The sequence below is a fragment of the Notolabrus celidotus genome, chromosome 5, assembly GCF_009762535.1.
Source record: "Notolabrus celidotus isolate fNotCel1 chromosome 5, fNotCel1.pri, whole genome shotgun sequence".
Classification (NCBI taxonomy): domain Eukaryota; kingdom Metazoa; phylum Chordata; class Actinopteri; order Labriformes; family Labridae; genus Notolabrus; species Notolabrus celidotus.
In genome coordinates, this window is record NC_048276.1 from 15,022,175 (window position 1) to 15,047,051 (window position 24,877).

The window sequence follows — 24,877 nt, forward strand, 5'->3', positions numbered from 1 at the left end:
AGAATATCATGTGGTCAGATGAAACCAAAAAAGAACTTTTTGGTAAAAACTCAACTGGTGTGTTTGGAGGAAGAAGAATGCTGAGTTGCATCCCAAGAACACCATACCTACTGTGAAGCATGGGGGTGGAAACCTCATGCTTTGGGGCTGTTTTTCTGCAAAGGGGACAGGACAACTGATCCGTGTTATGGGAAGAATGAACGGGGCCATGTATCGTGAGATTTTAATCCAAAACCTCCTTCCATCAGTGAGAGCATTGAAGATGGAACGTGGTTGGGTCTTCCAGCATGACAATGATCCCAAAGCCACCGCTTGGCCAACAAATGAGTGGCTCCATAAAAAGCATTTCAAGGTCCTGGAGTGGCCTAGCCAGTCTCCAGACCTCTACCCCATAGAAAATTTGTGGAGGGAGTTGAAAGTCTGTGTTTCCCAGCGACAGCCCCAAAACATCAATGCTCTAGAGGAGATCTGCATGGAGGAATGGGCCAAAATACCAGCTACAGTGTGTGCAAACCTGGTGAAGACTTACAGGATACTTTTGACCTGTCATTGCCAACAAAGGTTATGTTACAAAGTATTGAGTTGAACTTTTGTTATTGACCAAAAACTTATTTTCCACCATAATTTACAAGTAAATTCTTTAAAAATCCTACAATGTGATTTTCTGGATTTTTTTTTCTCATTTTGTCTCTCATAGTTGAAGTGTACCTCTGATGAAAATTACAGACCTCTCTCATCTTTCTAAGGGGGAGAACTTGCAAAATCAGTGGCTGTCTAAATACTTTTTTGCCCCACTGTATATTTCCCACTAAGTGGGATGATGTGCCTGTCAAGTTGTTGATAGCACCATAGGAAGAATTATGGTCATGTTGTAAAATGAAGATAAGGCATGTCTTTGAGACCTTTTGTGCCAAACATTCCCATTACTCTTTCCTATAAAAATCACTGTAATGTCTTTGTTCTTCAGTTGGTCTGCGGCAGAGGATCAACTCACTTTATTCAGATGCATGGGTGAATAAAGTTTTTTCTTGGATTGAACTTCAACTGGACCTGGTGTGATTTGAACTTATCATTTTTTCTTCAAGGAAGATTCAACACTTATAATATTTTTTGAGAAAGTTAACTTAGATTGAGACCAGGCTAAAAAGTGTTTTAGAAATGATTCCACATCAGAAGCAAACAAAGTAGAGGAATAATTTGATGATTTCTGTCATTTGTAAGGTTTTGAGTACATTCCTTCAAAATTAAAAAGAAAAAAAGGTCAGGTGTTGGCTTTTAGCGAAGTTTAGATGGTGTTTGTGTGCCTGTAATCATGAACTGGAGTTAATAAAAAAAGTGGTCCCAAGGCTGAGAAGCAGATACCTTACTTTAATTTTTGAGTACAGTTATATAATTCAAGAGTTCATTTGAAAAAAACAGTTAACTCACTTTTGAAAAACTAAAAAAATGTTTTAAAAAAACTCTTACTATCTTTTGGTATTATCAATCACTGAGGTTGGGTGGCTTTGACTAAGTCATAATGACTTTACTAATCAGAGCTATCTTGAAAATGTAACTATTAGGAATATATATCAAAAAGAAATGTTTTTTGAAAATGAATAAAAACGGAGTTATCTGTTTTTGCAAATTAACTCTTCAATTATTCCTTAATCAAAACAAGAAAGACCCCTCTTGTCTCTGTAAATATTTTTATTATCTGCTCAAATAGCCTCCCAAACTATCCTTTAAGCTGAAGCTCTATCTAGGAAGTTTGATTCAATGCCGCAGCATTGTCTTCCTTCTTCCATCATCACATACTTTTCTCTCATTTTCTGTTTTAAGAAGCACATTGTGTTCATTAATCATCCTGAGATATTCGAGCTCAGACAGATTTTTTCATATGTTTCACAGTCTTCAATTTCCTTTCAAATTTTTTCATTTCAGATCTATCATTCCCCAATCCACAAGCAAGCTGAAAGTAAGTCTGTCACCATGAACTGAGTTTTATTGTTGATTTTATGTGGTGTAGACAGACACTGTGATTTCTCACTTTCCATCTCATGTCACTGAATGTATCTGTTCCCATATGACACCAATGAGACGTATTGAGTATAAATGATTGGTTTCTGTTCAATCAGCTTCTTTTTTTTACTCCAACAGTGGAACTGAATGAAACTGGATTCAAGTTTGTGCGGAAGTGCATCAACTATATTGAAACAAAAGGTATAATTGTCCTATCAGAGATTTCATCAAATTCTTTTTTTTTTTTTTTAGATCTGTAAGTTGCCCTGAGGGGGTCGTAGTTGAGTCAAGGTTACATGTAGATACCACGCCTGTCGGCTGCTCCAAGAGAAAAAAAACCCTTTTCTGCCAAACCAGGAGTCTGAAATGATAACAGGTTGTGCAGAACTTTAATCATCACATCTTTATCCCTGAATATCTGCCTGATATTTGTTATATTTTGACAATCTTTTTTTAACTAAAAGAGAAAGTTTTTGCTTGCATGCAAAAACTTTTAAACCTTTGTCGAAGGCAGACGTAATGTCAAACTCCATCGTCACGAGATGTTTTTTCTGACAGGGTGATTTATCTTAATGGAATGAACTACTCAATCCGTAAACATATATTTTGACTCATGATTCAGACAGTTGGCTCAGGTTGTGATTCAAAGAAATGTTCATAATCAGAAGGGAACATCTGTATCCTAATTCTGGCTCATGCAATTTCTGAAGAGGCCCATGTGGTACATTTCCACTGCTCTGTATTTGTCCAGATTACACTCCCCCTGCCTCTCTTTTTACCCCACTCTCTCCTCTTTTCAGGAGTCACTCAAGAAGGAGTGTACAGAACTGTTGGCAGCAACATCCAAGTGCAGAAGCTTTTAAACGCCTTCTTTGGTAAGGACATAAACCTGTTAACATCTAACATCAGCCCATTCTCTTAGTTTTTAACTATATGCACAGTAAAACAAGTTCTGTGACTGTGAGGCGTGTGTGTGAATGACAAGGAAGTATGAGCAGAAAGCTGACTCACAGGGCTCCTGCTCTCCGTAGCTCGCAATAAAATGTTGTGTGAATGAATGAGTGTCCTCAAAGGAGAATGTTTCAAGTGAATATGCATAATGCTGAAGGTTTGCAACCCCAACCTGAGAAGTATCACACTCGCTGCTGTTCCCTTCAGATAAACTGAGTTTTGTAGTCTCTGAACTAATTACATTGGTTTTGATATATGCAGGAAAAGCTGTCCATATGGAGAGTAAAAGCAGGACATAATCTGAAGCAATGACATCCTCGCTCACACCTGCATTGATATGATGAATATTTATACGTCTCTCTTGACAGATATCTTAATGCAAGTGCAGGTAACACCCTTATAGCATCTCTTTTTGTTGCACACAACTGTAAAAAGAAAAAGAAAATCTGTGGGGCGCTGGGATCCTAGCGGTCTAAGCGCCCCACATACAGAGGCTACAGTCCTCGTCACAGGGGTTGCTGTTTCGATTCCCGGCCACAACCCTTTCCTGCATGTCTTCCCCCGCCGTCTCTCCCCACATTTCCTGTCTCTCTTCAGCTTTCCTATCGAATAAAGGCAAAAAGCCGCAAAAAATGACTTTAAAAAAAAAAAGAAAATTATCTGTAAAAATCCATTGTACACTCTTTGCTTCACTCCAACAGCAGACCAACTCAGTTAGTGATGCACATGGAGGAGTATTAAACATCTGAAGAGCCAGTTATTTTCCCTCAGGACCGTGTGATGGACAAAAATAGAGCTCGATATAAAAAGGCAACTGTTTGCTAACAGTCCTCCACATCAGCCTAACAATATGTCAGTGTTTTTTAAAGCGTGTTTCTCAAAGGGCAGCTTTCATGGCTTTGAACAAACGATTCAACAAAATAATTTAAAGCCCGCATTTAAATTTCCTGTTGTAGAAAAGCGCAGGTGTTCACAGCACTGCTGGCAGCGTGCCTATGTCTCTTACCTGGTAAAGTGGTTACCCTGTGTACTGAAGCTGAGTCCTTACTATGTTCTCTTTGCTAATCAAAGCTCTCTCCTCTTATTTGTAATCAATCCACTGCAGTCACTTTCCAATACTGTATCAGGGTTACAATATTTCAGCATCCTAGTAGGCCAAGCATTGAAAGTAATAATACATTTTATTTATTTATTTTATTTATAGGTGCCTTTCTGGGCACCCAAGGTCACCTTACAACAAAGCAATAATAAAAGAAACACTCAGCAGTAAATAAATACATACATTAGAATAAAGATTACAGTACTAGAAAAATGAAAGGGGGAGGGGAAGTCATTCCAGTCCCAAGGAGACGGTTTAGAGTGAGTATGCTTGGCGGAAAAGGTGATATTTTTTTAGGCGGGATTTGAAGGTGGTGGGAGAGGTGGAACTTTGGAATTTTTGGTGAGTTGGATCGAAGAGGAGGACCTGAGACTACAGGTGGGAATTTTTGTATGGAGGTACAGAATCTTGAAACTGATGCGGAATTTAATGGGAAGCCAGTGGAGTTTTGCTGCAGGACAGGTGTGATGTGGCTGGTGGAGGGGGTTTTGGTGATGATGCGGGCAGCAGAGTTTTGAACCAGTTGAAGTTTATGGATGGATTTGTCAGGTAAACCAAAAAGAAGGGAGTTGCAGTAATCTAGGCGGGAGGTGACCAGTGAGCCTGCCTGTACAAAACCTGAAACATAATCACCTATATGGAATTAAGCAGTGAATGTTATTATTGGCATGTCTGAGACATCTTTTAGAGATATGCTGGTTTAGTCCACTACACCAGCCTGAAATGCCAGGGAAATGTTGTGTCTGAACAGCAGCATAACCACCTTCCACTATCGGGCCACTTTCTAGTTTATGATGAAAACTATCTGGTTGTATCCAAGCCCAATGACAGATGGAGTCTTGTTGCGTGGTTTGACATATTTTGACTTAAAAAATTCAGATGAAGTTGCAAGAAGGCTGTCTCAGATCAACCCAACTTGGGCGATCCGTAACCAGCACAGGCATGTGAACATTAACCTGCAAAGAGGACCAAAAGCTGATGCTGCACTTAACAAACCCATTAACATTGTTTGCCCACGGAGTCAGTGATCCTGTATTTAACCTTTTGAAACAAATGCTGCTCAATTTTGACTTTTTTCCCCCGAAAATTGTCTTAACTTTGGACTAATCAGAAAGTAATTGTCCATTAAAACAACTTGAAAATGAGTCTCTTAGAGATTCTAAAACATTAAAGATTTTAGGAATGTTTCAGTTATCTAGTTGCTGTACAAATAATATAACGTAACTTGCACAGCTGGCTAGCTAGTTTATTTAGTCAAGGTTTAGTATTAACCTGCAGCATTTTTCAGGATTTTATTTATTTTACAAGTTATATAAAATGATGCTATTTCTGCTTATTTGCTGTCACGTTTTCCTTCTTAGACCCCACAAATCCAGGCGACGTGGATCTCCAAAGCAGTGACTCAGATATCAAAACCATCACAAGCGCTCTGAAGTTTTATCTGAGGTAATTTCACATGTATAGCACTTTAAAGTTTCAGATATATGGTTGATCATTGCTGACATTACTGTATTAATCAAATATAAAAACATGTTATTTGCTTTCTAGCTGGTTCGTTAATAGGAATTATAATGTAATGTTAAGTATGTCATTTTCATGCTGGATACATTTATTAAATTGGTTGCAAGTCGGTCTAATTTCAAATGTTGCTCCTAATATAAAAAATTGGTACCAAACCCCTGTTTGATAATCTATCATGTGTGTGTTTGTTTCTTTGTAAATCTGAATGCAGCAGCACATTTAACAATTTGGTTTCATTGAAATAAATGCAGCCTTGAGAGGTTCTGCATTCCTTCTGAGTGCTTTTCACTGTTATTGTATAATAAGGGAGTGCTGCTTTTTGTTTTTTCCTGTGTTTGGCATGGTGAACTACACTGAACTGCTCTTGAACTCTGTCATGAGTGTCTGTATTTATCTGCAGGAGCTTGTCTGAACCTCTGATGACCTACAGTCTACACAGAGACCTCATGTGTGCTGCAAGTGAGTCTTTTTCAGTAGATAATCAGTCATTAAGCTTTTTGTGTTGTCACAATTTTTGGCCCTTTGTTTAAACTCTCATCTTGGATACTAACCTACCATGAAAGTATGTCTGGAGTTTTGAGTCGGTGTTCTCTAAAAATCTGAAAGCGTGACAAGAAATTTTCTTGAAACAGGTGTTCAGCGGTCAGATGTTTGTTTTTTCCCCTAAACTCTCTCTTACCTGTCAACAAGCAATACAAAAATAATCAATTTCATTGTTACTCTCTGCTTCTGTGTAAAATGAAATATCTGCCAAGAGGGACCTGGATCTTTGTACAGGAAGTGTTCTGGTTTCTGTATGTTATACGTCTATGGTCTTTCATTTATTTATTTATTTAATTAAAGGGGCATATTAATGAACATTTCAGCGTTTGCATCAATGTAAATATACCAGAGTTAATTTTCATCCATAGTCCCTGGCAGGTCAAAACAGAGTTCATGAAAACAGTACATCATGGTAGCATGACAATGAAAACAAAAAATACATCACAAGAGCATAATAAGTTATACTAAAGTGCAAGTTAGTGCATTAAAGTGCCATAGAGCATAATCATGTGAATGCCCAGAACTGGACCAGGTAAAACATGGACCAACATGTCATGTGTGAGGAAACTTTGGTGTATGCTGGAAAAGCTGACTGTATGGAAAGTCCAAGCAAAACATAATCTGCAGCAAAGACATCCCTGTTCATCTACAGTGAGATGATAATTCATAAACTAGTGTTGAGTTTACTAAACCTTTTACTTGAGAAACTTCTGATCGGATCTCCATTTAAAAAAACAAACATTTGAAAGTTATCCTCTCATTGAGAGCAGACCTGAGAGAGCTTTCATTTCCATCCTTTACTAATCTCATAAGAGTTTGGCAAAATTAAGATGCTTTAATTGCAGGTAAATCACAAGAAAAATTTGAATCTTCTAAGCTAGAATGTAACTTATCATTTACAGTGAAACTGAGACTCACCAGAAACAGATAAATGGCTGTTACTCTAGGGTATGTAGGGAACCAAGACATGACATAATATATTTTGCAGGCATGTAGTATCTGGGGGAGTTTAGCTTTGCTTTACTTTAGATCTGAAAACTTCTCAATTTGCTAACTGGACTGTAAACAATGCAGCAAGGAAAAGTAAGTCTTGGTTGTAAATTGTTAGCTAACCATTCAATTTCAATACCTGAAAAGTTGGTCATAGTTTCTGTAGGCAAGTATTGTTTAAAATGCAGGCAAATGAATCCTGAAAATGCTTGACTGCGTGCTTCTAAGGCTGGGTTAAATTGGATTGATGCAGGTAACTGGGCTTAACAGACTGTTAAGTTTTACATTTTACAAAGTTAGGTCTGTAACTACAAACTGTCACATGGTGAGATTTGCCTGAATAATAAAAAGGAGGTCAGAAAACAGACATCCAGAAGACACAATTTTACATTAATTCTCTGCATGCTGCAGGTTCAGCAGTTTAACAAGCTCCTCAGGCCAGCGTGGGGGACTCTTGTGGAAACATGAGTCTCCTGTTTGGTTTTCATCCATCACACGACATGGCTGTAAAACAAGGGAGACCATGAGTTTAATAGCAGCAGCCTCATTCTGTCAGGATGTTACAGTAAGACAACTGGTGGTCTCAGTTTCCTGGAAATGTCTTTCAGGAGTTGAATGGAGGCTGCATCGTTTTAAATACCTACTCTACATCATGTTAAATCTCATGTCCATCAAAAAGTCAATGTCTATACCAACAATTATCAGAGATCTACAGGCTTTATGACATTTTCAGACCAACTGCTCTTTTGTGCGATATGTTTATGTTTTAGTTACAAAGGCACAGAAGAACCATGTGTGGGTAACTTTGTGTTGTGTTTGTATCACAGAGTCAGACAACCTGGACTTCAGACTGAGTGGGATTCATTCGCTCACTTACAAACTACCAGAGAAGAATCGGGAGATGTTGGAGATTCTTATTAAACACTTGGTCAAGTATGTGCTCTTACCCTCTGCTGTGATTCAATGATCTAACTGCTCACAGGACTGTGTGCTCTCCTCCTGACATCAATTGACTGATTTGCCAACAGTGAAAATTTAATTTTTTTTTCAACCCAACTTTGTGTTGTTGTTTTTTTTTTTTTTACAGTGTGTGCAGTCACAGTGAAGACAACCGAATGACTCCTTCAAACATGGCTGTCATCTTTGGACCCACACTAATGAGAGCGAAGGAAGAGACTGTGGCGGCCATGTTGGATATTAAGTTCCAAAACATTGTTGTGGAGATCCTGATTGAAGACTACAAAAAGGTACATTTTCATCAAACACAGCATTTGTCTAGACTGCGATAAAACAATCAAAAAGCCTATCATAGTGAAGTAATCTGCTCCATTTGAAAAAAAAAAAGTTCAACCCTATGAAAATATGCATTTTCTTGTTGAGAGGTAAATATCATTGTCATGTCTGCACAGTAAATATAATAATATAATAATAATGTTATTTATAAAGCACCTTTAAAAACAAATGTTTACAAAGTGCTTTGACAAACAAAGCATGGTTCAAATAAGAAGGGGAGGAGGAATTTTAACAATGCAAAACAAAATGCGACGCAAGAGGTTAAAAGGAACAGTAAATAAGTAAGTAAACTTTATTTATATAGCGCTTTTTACAGACAACAGTCAAAAAGTGCTTTACAATGACATAACATGCAGAAAGGAAGATAAAACCGATAGGCAACATAAAAATGACAGAGGTTACATGATCTTTAAAAGCATTAAAAGTTCTACGGGAATCAACTAAAAGCCTTCCTGAATAAGTGGGTTTTTAATTTAGACTTAAAAACATCTGTAGATTCTGCAGAGAACAAGGATATTGGCAGAGCGTTCTAGAGCCTAGGGGCTACAGCCTGGCAGGCTCTGTCACCGTGAGTGCTGAGGTGTGTACATGCAACAGTTAAAAGGTGTAACACGTTGGACCTGAGTGGGTGAGGTGGCTGGTAGGGGTGAATGAGTTCTGACAAGTATTCTGGAGTCTGACCGTGTAGGGATCTGTAAGTAAGTGTGAGAATTTTGTACTGGATTCTATAGGTGACGTGGAGCCAGTGAAGGGATTTAAGTACCGGGGTGATGTGAGACCGTTTGTTGGACTGTGTTAGTACTCTGGCTGCTGCATTCTGTATTGACCGGAGGCGACTGAGGGTGGACTGGAGGCGACATGAAAACAGAGAATTACAGTAGTCGATGCGTGATGAAATGAATGCATGAATTAAAATCTCCAGGTCCGGGGTTGAAACAAAGCGTCTTAATTAACTGATGTTCCTTAAATGAAAATAGCATGACCGGGTGAGCTGTTTAACGTGGCTGTCAAAGGATGAAGATTGGTGAAATGTGACTCCTAGATTACGCAGACTGGGGTGGACTGATTGGGAGAGGGAACCGATGTTCTGTAAGTTTTAGAAGTGCTACTTTTTTCTAGGCTGCATAAACGCAGAAGTGACATCATTCTGTAAGAATACACGTCAATTAAACAGAATAAAGTGGTGCGACAATAGACCAGTAAATCGTTGTTGAGAGGTTTTTAAAGGATGAATAAATAAATAGAAATAAATAAATAAAGATGGATAAGTAAATAAAAGAATTCAAAGGCCAATAAGAGGTTTTCAGAGTAAGAGGACGACATCACATCGGGAAAATTAGAAAAAATGTTCAGGATAAATTAGGAATATTAAAATAATAAATTTAAAAAAAAAGTAATAGATTAAAACAGTTTATAATCAAATACATTTTAAAACAATAAATATAAAGCTAGTTAGCTTAGCAAGAACTGGGAATGATGAAACAGTTTCTAACAGTTTGTCTAAAAGTAACAACCACCACCAACCAACACCTGAAAGCAAAAGAGAATGTATAGTCATATAACCACCTGCTCACTATACATTATCCTGCTTATTACCAGGCTGCTAACTAAAGATACAAACAAGTTGACCCCATGCATTGATTCAAAGATTATATTATTGATTTGAAGGTGATTTACATGTGCAGATTAGAAAAGTAGTTCCTCAATTGTGAGGATTGGTAGCGTTCTTATCAGCCAACTTTTAAGCCGCATTAACATTGAAGTCTTCACATTTGCATACTTTACAAACATAAATCACATTAAACTTAACACTTTCAAGTATACCAGTTAGCCATAGCATTATGACCACTGGCAGGGGAACAACAGATATCAACTTCCCCTTGACGTTGATGTGCTGGAAGCAGAAAAAAATGACAAGGGTAAAGATGTGAGACACTTTGACAAGGGCTTAAGTATGATGGCAAGATGAATGGGTCAGAGCATCTCCCAAACTGCAACTCTTTTGTGATGGGGCCATGTTGACCTCTGTCTAGTGCCTGCAACGGGAACTTGAGCATCAGAACTGGATCAAGATGCAATAGAGAAAGGTGACACGTCAATAAATTAGTAGTGTTGACTGGGACTCCAAAATGTAAGGCAAGGCAACTTATTTGTATAGCGCATTTCATACACGAGGGTAACTCAATGTGTTTTACATTAAAACATTAAAAGAATTGGAAACATTCAGACAAGCATAAAAGAGCACAATTAAAATGAAAAATATAATAAAACAGAAAAGAAAAGAAACATTTGAAATATATTAAAAGTTCATTTAAAATTTGCATTTAAAGTGAGTTAAAATAAGCGAAGATAGGAAGGCAGTGGCAAATAAAAAAGTCTTGGTCTTTGATTCAAAAGAGGTGAGAATTGGAGCGGACCTACAGCTTTCAGGGAGTTTGTTCCAGATATGTGGTGCATAATTAATAAACGCTGCTTTACCATGTTTCGTTCTGACTCTCGGGACTGAAAGCAGACTAGTACCTGATGACCTCAGAGGTCCAGATGGTTCATACAGTAGCAGCAGATCAGCAATGTACTTTGGGCCTAAAACATTCAGTGCTTTATAAACCATCAGCAGGATTTTAAAGTCTATTCTATGTCTAGTCTATGTAAGCGGAACTGTTAACTGTTACTTCATACTTTCCATGGATATTATCTATCTCATTTTAGTCATTGTAGGAATTATAATACATGCCTATTCCAAAAGTTGAAGCTTTAGTTTAATGTTTCTCAAAGAGATTCTTAGCTGCAGAAACATTCATTAGTGTCCATGTTCAGAATTAAGCATTTGTACTTAAGCTTTAAAACCATTCTGTGAAAAACAACCTGTAATTTGATAATTTTTTTTATGCTCTTGCTCATGTATAAACTTGAAAAAATAAGTTACAAGCTACCTGAAATGGTAGCCACTGAACCAAAGAGTAACACTTTTCTCTTTTTTTAAACACAGATCTTCAGTAATATGCCAGAGGACAGCAACAGCTCCGCCCCACCTGTCCCTCCCCCGCGGATCACCCCGAGAAAGCGACAACCCATCACAATCTCCAAGCGGCCACCTCGTGTTTATCAAGCTCTTAGTCACCACCTCTTTCAGCACACAGAGAGTAATTATTAGCCTCCTTTGGCCCCAACTGTCATCATCATCCTCTCCATTATCCCATCCTGTCTGTGCTAAATGTACAATTTTAGATGTTTTTTTTAAAATATATTCCTGAAAAATCTGTTCCACAACAAACCTGCAGGTTAACATTTTAAATTGTTTTTTAAGGACAGAAAATGTGTGGACTGTCATGTGTTGATCAGGTATTATTTCAATAAGTATCCGTAAAATGAATTTGATTGTTTGTCAAAAAAACTGCAAATCAAATTTATTCATTGTCTTAAATGATTTTTGATTCACTTTTTTATGGTTCTAAGGAAATTCCTCCAATTTCAAATAAATTTCTCTGCTCGACATTTTTTATCTCACATTAGTCTTTTTTTTGACGATGCCTCTTCTAAATTGCATAATTGTCTCTCATTTGTCTGTTAAACTTCTCATTAAGTGGGTGTGTCTCAATCTCCATCCGTCCACCCTGGGTTGTGTGATATTAAATTGTTCTTAGCTTTATACTGGGTATAGCCTTGTAACTATCTCTGTATGATCCAATCAAACTGTGTAATGTGCTTTAAATTCATTAACACGCACTGTTTGTGTTCTTAAAGCAACAAAAGAGATATGCACAAAACTGCAGAATCACTCTAAGTGGCGCTCAAATATCAGTTTGTATGTTATCATTCCTCTTCTTCATCCTGTACTTGTTTTCATCAACATTTGACCATGACCTTAAGTTCCTGAACACCCCTCTCTGTTTAGATGTAGAGTTTTCTCTCGGTAGTCAGTACCTTGTATTCATCACTCTTCTGTGTCTTTGTAACAGATGGAGAGAGCGACAGCCCTGTCCCGGATGGGGAAGTCTCACCGAGTCCAGTTCCACTTCAGCGAACAAAACCTTTAAGCAGTGCTCCACAGGTTCCAAGAGAACCTCCTCCAAGACAAGCGCTAATGCCCAGAACAGCCAGCCGTAGGGACAGAAAACCAGACTCTGACCTTGGCAAGACAGACAATACAAGGCAAGGGCCAGATTCTTCTTCTTCTACAGCGGCAAATGGGGAGTCTGGAGTCTATGTTAGCAGAGTGCCATCCTTCCAGAGCCGGAAACCACTTCCTAAAGTCGCATCAGCCAATAGAGAAGGTATGACCAACACTTATTTGTGATCTTTTCATGTACTTGTTTCACAATTGAAATGAATATGAAATAACCTGGATTACCTCTAGGGAAGGGGTGTGTCCAGAATTTTTTGACTGGGGTGGTCCAGCCAAGGAACTGACTATAGACTGTATGAATAATGGACGTAGTATCCGTGACGTCACCCATCTGTTCCTGAACGCTGTTTTGAAGCCAATATACGGCGGCAGCCATATTGGAAATGCAGAACTTAACCAGGCAGAGTGTGACGTAAAGGGGCGGAGTTTGAGCCTCCTAGTCAACAGCTATGTGTTCCCGACCGGGAGTCAAGTCCGTCATGTCCTTATTTGGGCAAAAACTTGTAATCTTAATATTTTCTGAACCATTGCGTTCGAAAAAAATTCACCCCCCATACAGTGTGTGCCGATAGAGAAATTAGCTACATAGAGCCAAGCCGTTTTTTGAACCAGGCTGTAATCCTGTTTATTAATGCTGCAAAGATTGTCTTTTTTGAATTGGTGTCTATGTGGTGTCTGGTGTTTCTGCAGCCAGCCTCAAGCGGATTCTCGATGAACTGCAGTTTATATCTCCTCTAATAGTATTAAGTATCAGCTGAAGTTACACTCCTGTGTTTGATTTTTTAACTTGGTACCAAAACATTACCAATAACCATGCAAGATTGCACAAAAAAAAGAAAGAAAGAAGTAATTTCAATTGACGTCACTAAATCGAACATGGTTCCTTTGATGGATTTCAAGCACACAGTTCAACGAGCCAAAGTTCAGACTGTGTTATCAGAGCTTACTGAGCAGCTGCATACTGCATGAGACTAAAGATGTGATGTCCCTTTTAAACCACATCCCTGGCATATTGTACCTGCACCCTGAAGATAAAAGTGCATATTATTGACGCCAGCTGTTGAGGTGAGCAGCATCGTGAACAACACAGGTGAGAGGACACAATCTTTGTAGTACCTCAGTTTGAGTGGGCAGGAAACAGAGAATTGCTGGCAAGCCTGTGATCATTTCATTTACTTGTGTGATCTTTTTAATGCATACTGCAACCCCGAGTCACTCAGAAACATTCTACTCACTCGCTGTTTTTTCCCTGTTTTATTATTGCAGTAAAGGTAATGAGTGGTGCCAATTGTAGTAATTTTTTTGGCATGGGCCGCCACACATCAAGCTGCTGTTGTTCATGATCTGAGCTAGTTTCTAGTCATCTGTTGTTGGTTTTTGACTGTTTTATAAAGGCTCAGTTTGAGCCTTATTGAGCTTGTTTATCTGAACTGAATGGTGTTTCTAGGAAGTTGGCCTCAGTGGAAAATCATATGAAGCATTTCTGGTTGAAAATAAAGAGCACACTGTTGTTGACAAACAGAAAGTCTTTTTGCCTCGATCTGTTAATCATTGATTTATTCAGCCTAAATGTTAGAGTCAGTCTTTTATCTTCAGGTTCACCAAGGTCCTTTTATATTTTTTAATTACTCATGTGGTCTTACATGGAGCTTTTGTCTTGTTTTGTTTTGCAGGAGATTCTGAAGGCTTGAGCAGAACAAGATCCACAGAGAAACATGCAATTTGTAGACCCCCGGTGAGGCCACCTGAGCCCCCCTCCAGAGCACCCGCTCCACAGAAGCCCCCCAGTCCAGCCAGCAGCGAGAGCACAAACACATCCTAGTAAGGACTCCATGCCATTCTTCATGGATAATATAAGTGTCCGAATGTAGACAAGAGACTCAATAAACATGGAACAACTCAATCTTTATATGACCAAACAAACCACAAACAATTTAATGGAAGCTAACGGGAAATCATGACAGACATGCAAACTTAACTGTGTCAGAATCAGAAAGCCTTGAGGCTTCAGTACTCTATCATCATATCTGTCTGATTAAAGAATGGACATGTTGTCTAGTGAACTGGATTGAATCTTAAGTTGCACCACAGTCTGACATCGGTGTCACAGTTTGGTATGAACGCAGTGAAACCTCAGATGCTCCCTGTGAGGTAGTTGTATCATGATTTTCTCACTACTCTGCCATCGGGTTGACTGTGATGAATACTGCTGCCAAGAGCGGACAAGGTGATGACTATGTTATTGGTTCTGTTGTCTCAAGAGCTTACTGCGTTAACTGGTAAACTAAATGTGTTGATCAGCCATAACGTTATGAGCTTTTGCCTGATTGTGCAGGCCCCCCTTTCATCAAAACAGCCCTGACCTGATGAGACATGAGCCTTTTTGCTAGTTAAAAGCACAATATTTAACATTTTACATTTTAATGATAGTGGGATAGAGATACAAGATCACTGTGAGCTGGTGGAGCAGGCAGGGTGGAACAGCTCTGTGTGTTTACATCTGAGTGTGTGCATATTTGAAGTTCCTGCTGTGTGTTTACCTCTTGTGCTTCCACAACACTGTGTATATCCCTCCCGCTAATAGGTGTCATTGTAAAGAGATGGCTACGGTGGCCCTGAGAGCTCACAGCACTGCAGCTTAAGAAAACACATGCAAAAAGACAAAACACAAGCAAATTAAGAAAACATCTTCATCAATTTGACAACACATGTGCAGCATTTAGAAAAACGCGCTGCAAAGACCACAACACAACGGAAGTGTTTCCAGAGGACACTTATAAGTGATGCACACGTCTGGACACGCTTGTTGTTGACGTGGATTTTGAGTCACACCGCTATTAAGGTTCTCTTACCGTCAGTGGTGTTCGAAAAGGAGATAAAAAAGTACGTGTTTTTGATTTATTTTAACAATGTGATCGCATGATTCAGCCTATTGCAGTGATCTGCTGTTAAACTACAAGAGTGTCTGGACCTGTGCATCACTTTTAAGTGTCCCCTGGAAACACTTCCGTTGTGTTGTTTCTTAATTTGCTTGTGTTTTGTCTTTTTGCATGTATTTTCTTAAGTTACAGTGCTGTGAGCTCTCAGGGCCACCGTAGATAGCCAATGATACTCACTCCACCTATCTGAGGTCCTAATGTTCTGGCGGACCAGTGTATGATCAGATTTCTTGTCACAGTAGTTATAAACCCACACAGAAATATAACTGCACTTCTTCTCAGCATTCCACTGCACTTTTGCATCTTCAGCTCATTGTTTTGTTTACAGATCACATCTAAATTATTATAGTAGTACACTGTCACCAACAACAATGTGAGATGCATTAGGAAGTCAATATAGTTTAGCAGTTTGCAACCAAAAAGCCAGATGAGTACCTGAAGAGGTTGTGGAGACCAAAACAAGAGCGTAAAAGAGACTGGATATTGGATTTACTCCACCAGATGGCAAGACGCACAAGTTTAACCAAATGCTTTTCTTGCACTGTATCTTCCGGATGTGTTAATGGGTAACTGCTTGCACCAGAAATCTAATTTAACTGTAAAATTAGTAGCATGATGACCCATGTGACCAGTGGGTAAAAATATCCATGTCTATCTCTGGTGATATGACCGTGTTGCTTTTATAGCTCAGTCTTTTTAGTTATGGCCAAAAACAATTTTAGGGTTGAGTTATTTATTGCTTTATGATGCAATAACAACAGTTTTTGATAGAGATAGATCAATAAGATATCTTATACCAAAAAGAGACATTACACATACAGTGAGAAAAAGAATCTTAATCTTCAGATTCTGACTTAACTTGACCTTTGGATGGAAAAGTGAGACCTGTTTTCAGAGCATGTTCAATACCAGTGCAGTGTATCCTGCTGTAACATGTACATGCATCCTCACCCAAAAGCCACATCATCTTGGCTTTTGTTTATAATTATCACACAAATGTAACAATAACAGTTGGGACTGGTGTTTAAAGGGAGACGTTTTAAAAAGAAGTCTATTACACGTGTACTGACTGATCACAAAGGATTAAATGAGTAATCTGAAATAGAGGATGAATCATAAATTAATCTGTAATTTTTTCTTTCTCTGTAGCGTTGCCTCCAAAACAAAGTTTTTTGAGAATGCCTCCAGAAAAGTTGGCAGGTGAGTAAATGCCTTTGTTGCCTTTTGACATCCAGTACAGCAGATGAAAGCCGCAAAGCCTCAGGAGGAGAAATGTCATTAAAATCAAATTATCATAAGTAAGGTTGTTCATAAAAGTCATTCAATTGATCCCTTTTTCATTGAGTTAATAGACACCCTTTATTCTTGTTGATCTTGTCAGACTCCTCACACTGAAAATGCAACTGTTGAGGTAGACCATTGACTGTATAATACATGGATGAAGTTTCTGTGACGTCACCCACTTGTTATGAAGTCTATTGTCTGCTGTTGCCACGTTAGAAATGCTGGCTCAACCTAACTTTGGCTCGACTTGGCAAGAGGCAAAGACGTGTAGATGAGGCAGGCCTTTTGATTATTATTATTATAACCTTTATTTAACCAGGATATGCTCATTGAGATTAAAAATCTCTTTTCCAAGAGAGTCGGGGCCAAGATAGGCAGCAGCACAGTTACAGAGTTACAATATTACAATAGACATAAATACAAATTGCAGACGCATACAACAGCTACACAACAGGTACCTCCAGAAAAACAGCATGTCACATTTAAACAAAACATCTACAGACAGATGCCTCAGCCTTCAAGTCATTTAAGGAGCGCTTAAAAGCATTCAAAGATATCATATCAGACAGTTTTAGATCCTTTTGTAAGGCATTCCAGGTCAAGGGAGCAGCAAACCTGAACGCCTTTCTCCCAAGTTCAGTCCTGACCCTCGGAACAGATAATATTAAAAGATCCTGAGATCAAAGATTATGACTTCCTGAGTTCTTTTGTTCAATATATGCGAGAAGATAAGAAGTCCTAGGATGCATTTATAAATAAGAAGATGCCAATGTTTTTTCTTGCGTGATGACAGGGTGGACCATCCTACTCTCAAGTACAGCACACAGTGATGAGTCATCGTTTTAAAATTGGTGATAAACCTCAAAACTCCATGATATACAGTGTCAAGCATGTGCAAGCTTTGAGCAAAGGCGTGCATATGTAAAACATCACTGTGGTCCAGCGCAGACAGATACAGTGTGCCATCATGTTAGTCAAGTCAGTTGTGCCTCTAATTATGCAAACTTTGTAACCTTAATATCTTCTTAAGTACTAAATTATAAAATAAGTCACAAAAGAAGTGTGTGGTAAGAGAAATAAGATAATCAAACCAATTTTGTTTTGGACCAGGCTGTAAACATGTTAGTTTTTGCTGTTCCTTCTGGAGCTAGCCTCAAGTGGACACTCTAGGTACTGCAGTTTTTAGCTCTAACATATCAGTTTCATTTTTCAGGTTGCCGCTTGAGCTAGAGACACATCTGCTCTTTTATGTTTTGCTCGGGTAGTCCAAGTTATATCCCTGCAGCCCCCCCCCCCCCGCTCCGGCACTGATGAGGGCTGGAAATGAAAAACGCCTGAATTTGTGGGAGTTTTATCAAAGACAGTTTATCTCTCTGTTTACTGTGGTCTCCTTCATCATTGTTACAGATCCCATTAATGTGTCTAACAGACAGGTGCTGACGTATAAAGCTCTTATTTGGCTTTGGGACAAAGGAAACAGATTGTGAGAGTTATCCCACAGTGGAAGAAAGTTGGACCTCCAGAGCGGGCCACTGCAGACAACAGCATCAAAAATAAATGCAGGGCAGATATAATAAGAACAGTTGGCTGTAAGCCCTGTAAAGAGAACCACAGATGGATGTACAGTGTGACTGACAAATATTCTTATATTTCTACATCCTGCAGCTTAGAGAAGATCCACTTTGTTATCAAATCAGACCCCTCTGCTTTCAAAATGACTAAAAATATAAATATTTGTTAAAGTCTGATGCATATTGCTATCAAGAATGTATTAGACCTATTTGAAACAGTGAGTCAGCTCTAACAAACTCTGTAGCTGGGCCTTGAGGCAGATCATTGGTGACCTTGAGCTGAAACCACAAATGGATAGTAATTTTTATTTTTGTCTTCTAATTTAGTCCACCAGCCTCCCCGTCGCCTTCATCAGTGACGCAATATAAAAAAGAGGTGAGAAATATTTCATGATTTTTTTCTATGCTGTTGAATCTGCTGAATCGGTTAATGAACAGAGAAATGTTTTGCTATGCTGTCGTAACATGTTTCTGTTTCTGTCTGTTAAGAATTAAAGCTAAGAAGATTATATGGCAGCCGCATTTCGTGACCGCCACAAGTGACTGCGAGTGAGCAACAAGCAACAAGGAGTCACTGCAGATCTTCTCGGTAAATCTCGGTTTATTGGATGGACCAAGAAAAGAAGAGAACGGTTGTATCTAATTTTTACCAGTAAGACCAGTGTTGAAAGTCAACCCCATTGCAAACCAACTTTTGAATGAGTTTGCAAAGTACTTGACTCTGTGTTTGATCCTTATTCCAAAGCGAGGAGAAAGAAAAAGCAACCTTTGCCCTTTTTGGATTTCAGTTAAAGTCACTAATGATTGTTTTAGTTGTCAGTGTTGAAAGTTTATCTTAGTTTTACCTAACCTATTCTCTTCTTGTAAAATAGTCCTCCCTGTGAAGACTAATGAAAATGACACAACCATTTAATCGTTTTTAATTTGGATATATGAAAAAAAAAGTGTTAGTATTAACTCCTTGTTTTCACACATACACCAGGTCATGAAACTAGATTAAGCTAATTGAATTACTCTTTGGATGTAGCTTAAGGAAGCTATTTTAGTTAATCATGTCATAAGAAATATTGAGATCAAATTTTGAATCATTAATGTAATTTCCAATATGAAGAGAAACATCCCTTTTGGAGCGGCATTACTAAAAAGTATTTTGCTGTAAAGTGTCTGCCTGTATTCCAGTACATGTAGTTTGGATCTACATAATTCATTTGTATATTATTGTTAAAAAAATGTCCAACTGGTTTACATTCCCATACTTCAGGATTTGGTGTCACTCGCTTATACCTACTGTGTTTCGGCGGGCACAGACAGGAGGCTCTGTTAAGTTTACCTGAATCTGTTGAACCTCAAATAAATTGCTGGGATTGAACAGCAAAAAGTGATTGTTACAATATGTGAAATAACACTCCAGAGTTTTATTTTTGAATGTCTTTGTCCTTTAAATGGTCATTATGTAAATGTTACAACTATTTTATTTTTCTGATAACCCAACTTGAAAATTCTGGATGTTGAGCTTGAATTTGTTCAAAAAGAGAAAAATAAACATGAAGTGTTCTTAATGTGACTCATGGCTACTTTCTAATAAAGTCCTGTGTATTTACATTTAATTCTTTCTTACAGCAAAGAAAAACCATGTGAGGTTATTTGAGGCTGAAGAGCATCCAGTTCGCTAATATGCTCACACAATGAGGATGTTGTCCATGTTGACATGTTTGCCTCCTAGCCAGCACTACAAACAAATTACAGTGAAGACTAAAGGAGATTTTTTTTGCATTTACAGTTTTTAGTCGAAACTAATTCAGGCATGTTGGAGGAAATATTTTTAATTCTAAATTGACAATGGCACCAGATCTAAAGTGGGGGAATAACCAGATCTATAGTTATTTTCTGGGAGGATTATGAACTTGTCTAACAAATCTCGTGGTAACCCGAACAATTTGTGTTTACATATTTTTTTTCAAGGCCACAAATGTAATTTTCATGGTGGCGCCAGAAGACAAGTCAGGGGATCACCAAAGTAGGGCAGAGTTAGTGAGAAGGGAAACATGAATTTATGAACCATATTTCGAAGGAACCTTTTTAATAACTATTGGGATATTTCCGCCTTTGTTGAACCCGTGGACATACTAGAGTTGCAGGGTAGTGCTGTTACCATGGCTAATAACAGGAAAAAGATAAAATTCTTCAAACCAATAAGTTTCTTGTCCTGCCAAGGCTCCTTCCAGTCCATCCCCTGTGGTGTTGCATTCCTCTCTGAACCTCATCGAGCCATATGACTATCACCGTGATCATTTCCAAAACTTAACTATGCTGCCTTTGAGGAGCGTAATATATCATGTGTCTCCACAAGGTTTAGCACTTAATCATTTTCAGCCAAATACTCTGTTTTAACAGGAGCTCCTACAGCTCAAGTGACATGACTGAAATGTTGGTGAAGATTCAGGTGAAGAGTGGAGATGTTCGACTTTTCCATCAAAATCAGTCCAGATGAAAAACAGGAAACACAGTCATTCCTAGCATTAGTCTGGTTTAGTTTTGCAAACTTTCATCCGTCTACAAAATGTGTTTGCAGTCGGACATTGCATTTATTCTGCTGTCCACCCCTCCCACCACATTCCAGCCCTCACTGCCAGTCACCTCCTTATTCATCACTCAGAATCCACCAACATTAACCTCCATTTCTATCAACTACTGTACAAGTCTCAGCAGTGGACTTGGTGATTGTTGGCTTCAGATCAGGGGCAGTTGGAAATCCCCTTGCCTATTTCTTGCCCATTCATATGACCTTGAGCTTCAGAAAAATTAATACAGTCAAGAGTAATATTCTCAAACTGAGAGCACACACACTAACAAGAACAAAAGAATGTGTGTTCTCTGTGAAGCGAGCTCTCTGTTTACTGGAAGTTCAAGCTGAATTAAACATGTGCTTTGAGCTCACGTATTCCTCTACTGCTTTATTAAGAAATGACCGCCTGATACTGATACAACTCAATAACTTTTTTACTTTTGAGTTCTGCTTTGATGCTTACTAACTCTCAATGAGTCACTTCTCTAGTTTAAAAGACAATTTATCAGTAGAGTTACATTTCACATTTGCTTTCATTCAGATTTTGAAAGAAAGGATCTAGAAAACAATAGCATTTTGATATATTCTGTATTTCGGTCACTAGTACTTTATATACATTGAATCCAAAAAACACAACTTCCCATTCCATTTTTAGAGTCCAAATTATTTTAATCACCTTTAAAAGATTGCTGCAGCATTACACAAATTTGAAAAACACAAATATTGAAAAAAAAACCACAGGTCACAAAAGGTAAAAATCATACAAGAGACGACTTTCAAAGTCAAATGTTTGGACACCAGAACAGACATTAAACCAATCAATATATACATTCATAGTAGCATGTACAAAGAAACACGTTAAATATGCAGCACAATGGGCACATACCAGCTTTTGTCAAAACACCATAGCCTGCAGTTATAAAACCATATCAGTATTAAAATGTACAGGGGCATCTATGTAGCTCACTCAGGTTGTGAAGTGGATGGGACTGCTAATACTTTGTGTAATACTACAACCCCAATTCAAGAAAAGATGGGAGGCTCTGTAAAATGTTGATATAAGTAGATTTTGATGGTTTTCAAGTAATTCAAACCCTACATGTAATTGAAATAGTGAAAAGACGATATATTCAATGTTGATACTGAAGAATGTAACTGTTTTATTAAAAATAGATGCTTGTTTGAAATGTAATGCCAGAAACAGGTTTCAAAATATTTGAGACAGGAACAAGAAAACACTGAAAAAGTTAAAAGTATCTAAAAAATAAACACCTGGAGAAACATCTCCCAACGAATTAGGTCAATTTGCAACAGGTTAGTAACATGACTGGGTATTCCAGAGAGGCTGGCTGTTTCGAAATGGCCTGCTACATACTACCTACTAATGTAGTAGGTAGTAGGTACTGCCTACTACATACTGCGTTTTAATTTAGTATGTAGTATGACTGTTCTGTTCGATCTGTGTTGCAGTACGCTGAGCCAGACTGGATTTCCGGTTTCGGAAAGCGGAAGTAAACAACGGCCAAGCTGATTGATAAACTGCTTCTTTAGCATCACTTATGATATAAAAAGTTAGGAAGTGGGTTATATGTAATTTAATAATTTTCACAGCACCTAAAAACTGAGTTCCCCTCGTCAAATAAGATGAGGAAAGAAAAAGTGGAACAAGCGCTGTGCACTGTTGGAAACAGTACGCGAGGCAGACTGGTCTGATTCATACTGTGAAATTTTCCAGAATCAGTAGACATCCGGGGAGTTCTGGCATACTGCAGATTTTGCCCTTGCTCTTGTTCGCATACTACTTACTACATACTGAATTTTGGCAAAATCAGTACGTACTGCTAGTATAGTAGGTGGTTTCGAAAACAGCCATAGTATCCTAGAAGTAAAGATTGGAAGAGGTTCAACACTCTGTGAGAGACTGGGTGAGCAAATAGGTCAACAACTTCTGAATAATGTTCCTCAGCATAAAATACAAAGAATTTTGGGATTTCATTATCTACAGTTCATAACATCATCAAACGATTCAGAGAATCAAGAGATATCTCCGTACAAATGGTCAAGGCTGAAAACTAGTACTGGATGATCATGATCCTCGATCCAGTCTTGGTTTGGGCCTCAGGCAGCATGACATCAAAAACTGATAAGACTCTTTAGTGGAAATCCCTACACGGGCTCAAAATAATTAGTAAAAACCATTGTCTGTGAACACCATTTGTGGCTACACCTTCCAATGCAGGCTAAAAATGTGTCATGCAAAGTAGAAATCTTACATAAACATGATCCAGAGACACTGATGACTTATCTGTGTCAGAGTCTTTCTAAGATGGACTGAGGCAACATGGAAAACTGTCCTGTGGTCTGACAAATCAAAATTTGCCATTCTTTTCATTCCTCCTCCTCTCTGAGACAGAAGAACACTAAAAAGAAGAGTCTGAACTATTGAACAGCAAAAATCCTTTATCAGACCAGAATGGCGAATTTCACTTTAAAACTCCAGACAGTGGTCTCCTGAGTTTCCAAACGTTCACAGAGTGTTGGTGAATGAAGCGTTGATGTTACGCAATGGTAAACATGTCCCTGTCCCAATGTTTTTGAAATGTGTTGCTCGCATCAAATCTAAAATGAGCATATATTTGAGCACAACACAATTTGTCAGTTTCAGCATTTGATATGTTGTCTTTGCACTTTTTTCAATTAAATATAGAGTTTAAATAATTTGCAAACAATCACTTTTTTATAACATTTTTCACAACCTCCCAATGTTTTGGGGGATTTTGGTCGTAAATGTCACTAAAACAGTAAAAAAGACAACAGTTTTTAGAATAAGTGTTCAATCTAACAATGAGGAATAACACAATGTTTACTTTAACAACAGCATTAAAATATAGTGCAATTAGCATAAGTAAGAAAGGCCTTATAAGTTTGAACTTGTTGTTTCTTCTTGTGTTCTATTTTTATCTCAGAGTGGTGTAAACTTCACGCTGAACTGCTGCTGTCTCAGCTTATGAATGCATTTATCTGAGAGCTGTGATTATCTGTTGTAGTTGGGTCAAGTCTGATGGAGCACCTGTAATTTCCACTTCCTTCCCATTTTGTTTCCACATAACAAATACTGTATAACATAAGAAGGATGTTCATTTGTGCAGACGATGATGTCATGTACTTTTAACGCTTCACTGAAGATTATCAACAAAACAGTTAACAAAAGTCTGACGGTCATAGTCAGTGTACTGGTCAACAAGATGTTTCATGCCTTCGGACATATAATAAACACTTTTAGGGACACGTTGTTGTCCATGCATTGCTTTCTGTAAAGCTAAGATACAAACAGTTGCATACAGTTACACAAACACATGGTGCATGCATCGACAAGCTTGTAGAAGAAACATAGAATTGTTACAGAATAAGAAAACATGTTTGAAATGTTTTAAGGGTGCAGAATATATGGCAGAAGTTAGTTTGAAGTTTTGTTCATGTTGGACTGTGAAAAACATGTTGCAATCAGTCTATTCTTCAGTCTAATTTCAACTCTGCTGACAAAGTTATATGTACAAGGGGCCTCATGTTTCCCCAGCCTGGTCTATGTTTTAAAGAGAAAACACAAAATTCTAAACTGTGTACAACTTAGTGTAATAATAATACTCTCCAAACTGTTGTACAGCAGTGTCTGTGATCAGTTATCTTCAAGGCATTCCACGCATTTTCTTTTTGGTTTTCATCTCTGAGGTCTGGCAGGGCAAGTCAAGGACTTTCACATGTGAAGCCCTTCCAGTTTTCAGTTGGCTGGAGGTTTCTGCTTCTTGTCCTGCTGGTTTTGGAATATTACTGCCCTGGATTGAGATCTCTGGCACTCTGGATCTAGTTAACATTCAGATTTTGTTTGGTGCCATGCTTTCTCGCTTGTACTGCTGTAACCACCGCTCTCAGCAGGACTCTGTCAACACCTTGTTATGCAGCAGGGATGAACTCCAATCAATCTAACTTTTGCGA

General features: G+C 38.3%; 1 protein-coding gene across 1 annotated transcript in view; it reads left to right on the forward strand.

The window, feature by feature from the left end:
- Positions 1–19,877, forward strand: part of LOC117812817 (oligophrenin-1-like) — a 37,027-nt gene extending 17,150 nt beyond the window's left edge. Inside the window, 13 exon segments of the mRNA XM_034683774.1 lie at positions 1,924–1,957; positions 2,140–2,202; positions 2,802–2,876; positions 5,413–5,497; positions 5,973–6,031; positions 7,933–8,038; positions 8,193–8,352; positions 11,388–11,541; positions 12,358–12,672; positions 14,198–14,345; positions 16,613–16,663; positions 18,646–18,694; positions 18,808–19,877. Coding sequence (XP_034539665.1) covers positions 1,924–1,957; positions 2,140–2,202; positions 2,802–2,876; positions 5,413–5,497; positions 5,973–6,031; positions 7,933–8,038; positions 8,193–8,352; positions 11,388–11,541; positions 12,358–12,672; positions 14,198–14,345; positions 16,613–16,663; positions 18,646–18,694; positions 18,808–18,813 — 1,305 coding nt within the window. The 3' untranslated portion in view covers positions 18,814–19,877.
- Positions 19,878–24,877: the final 5,000 nt, after the last annotated feature.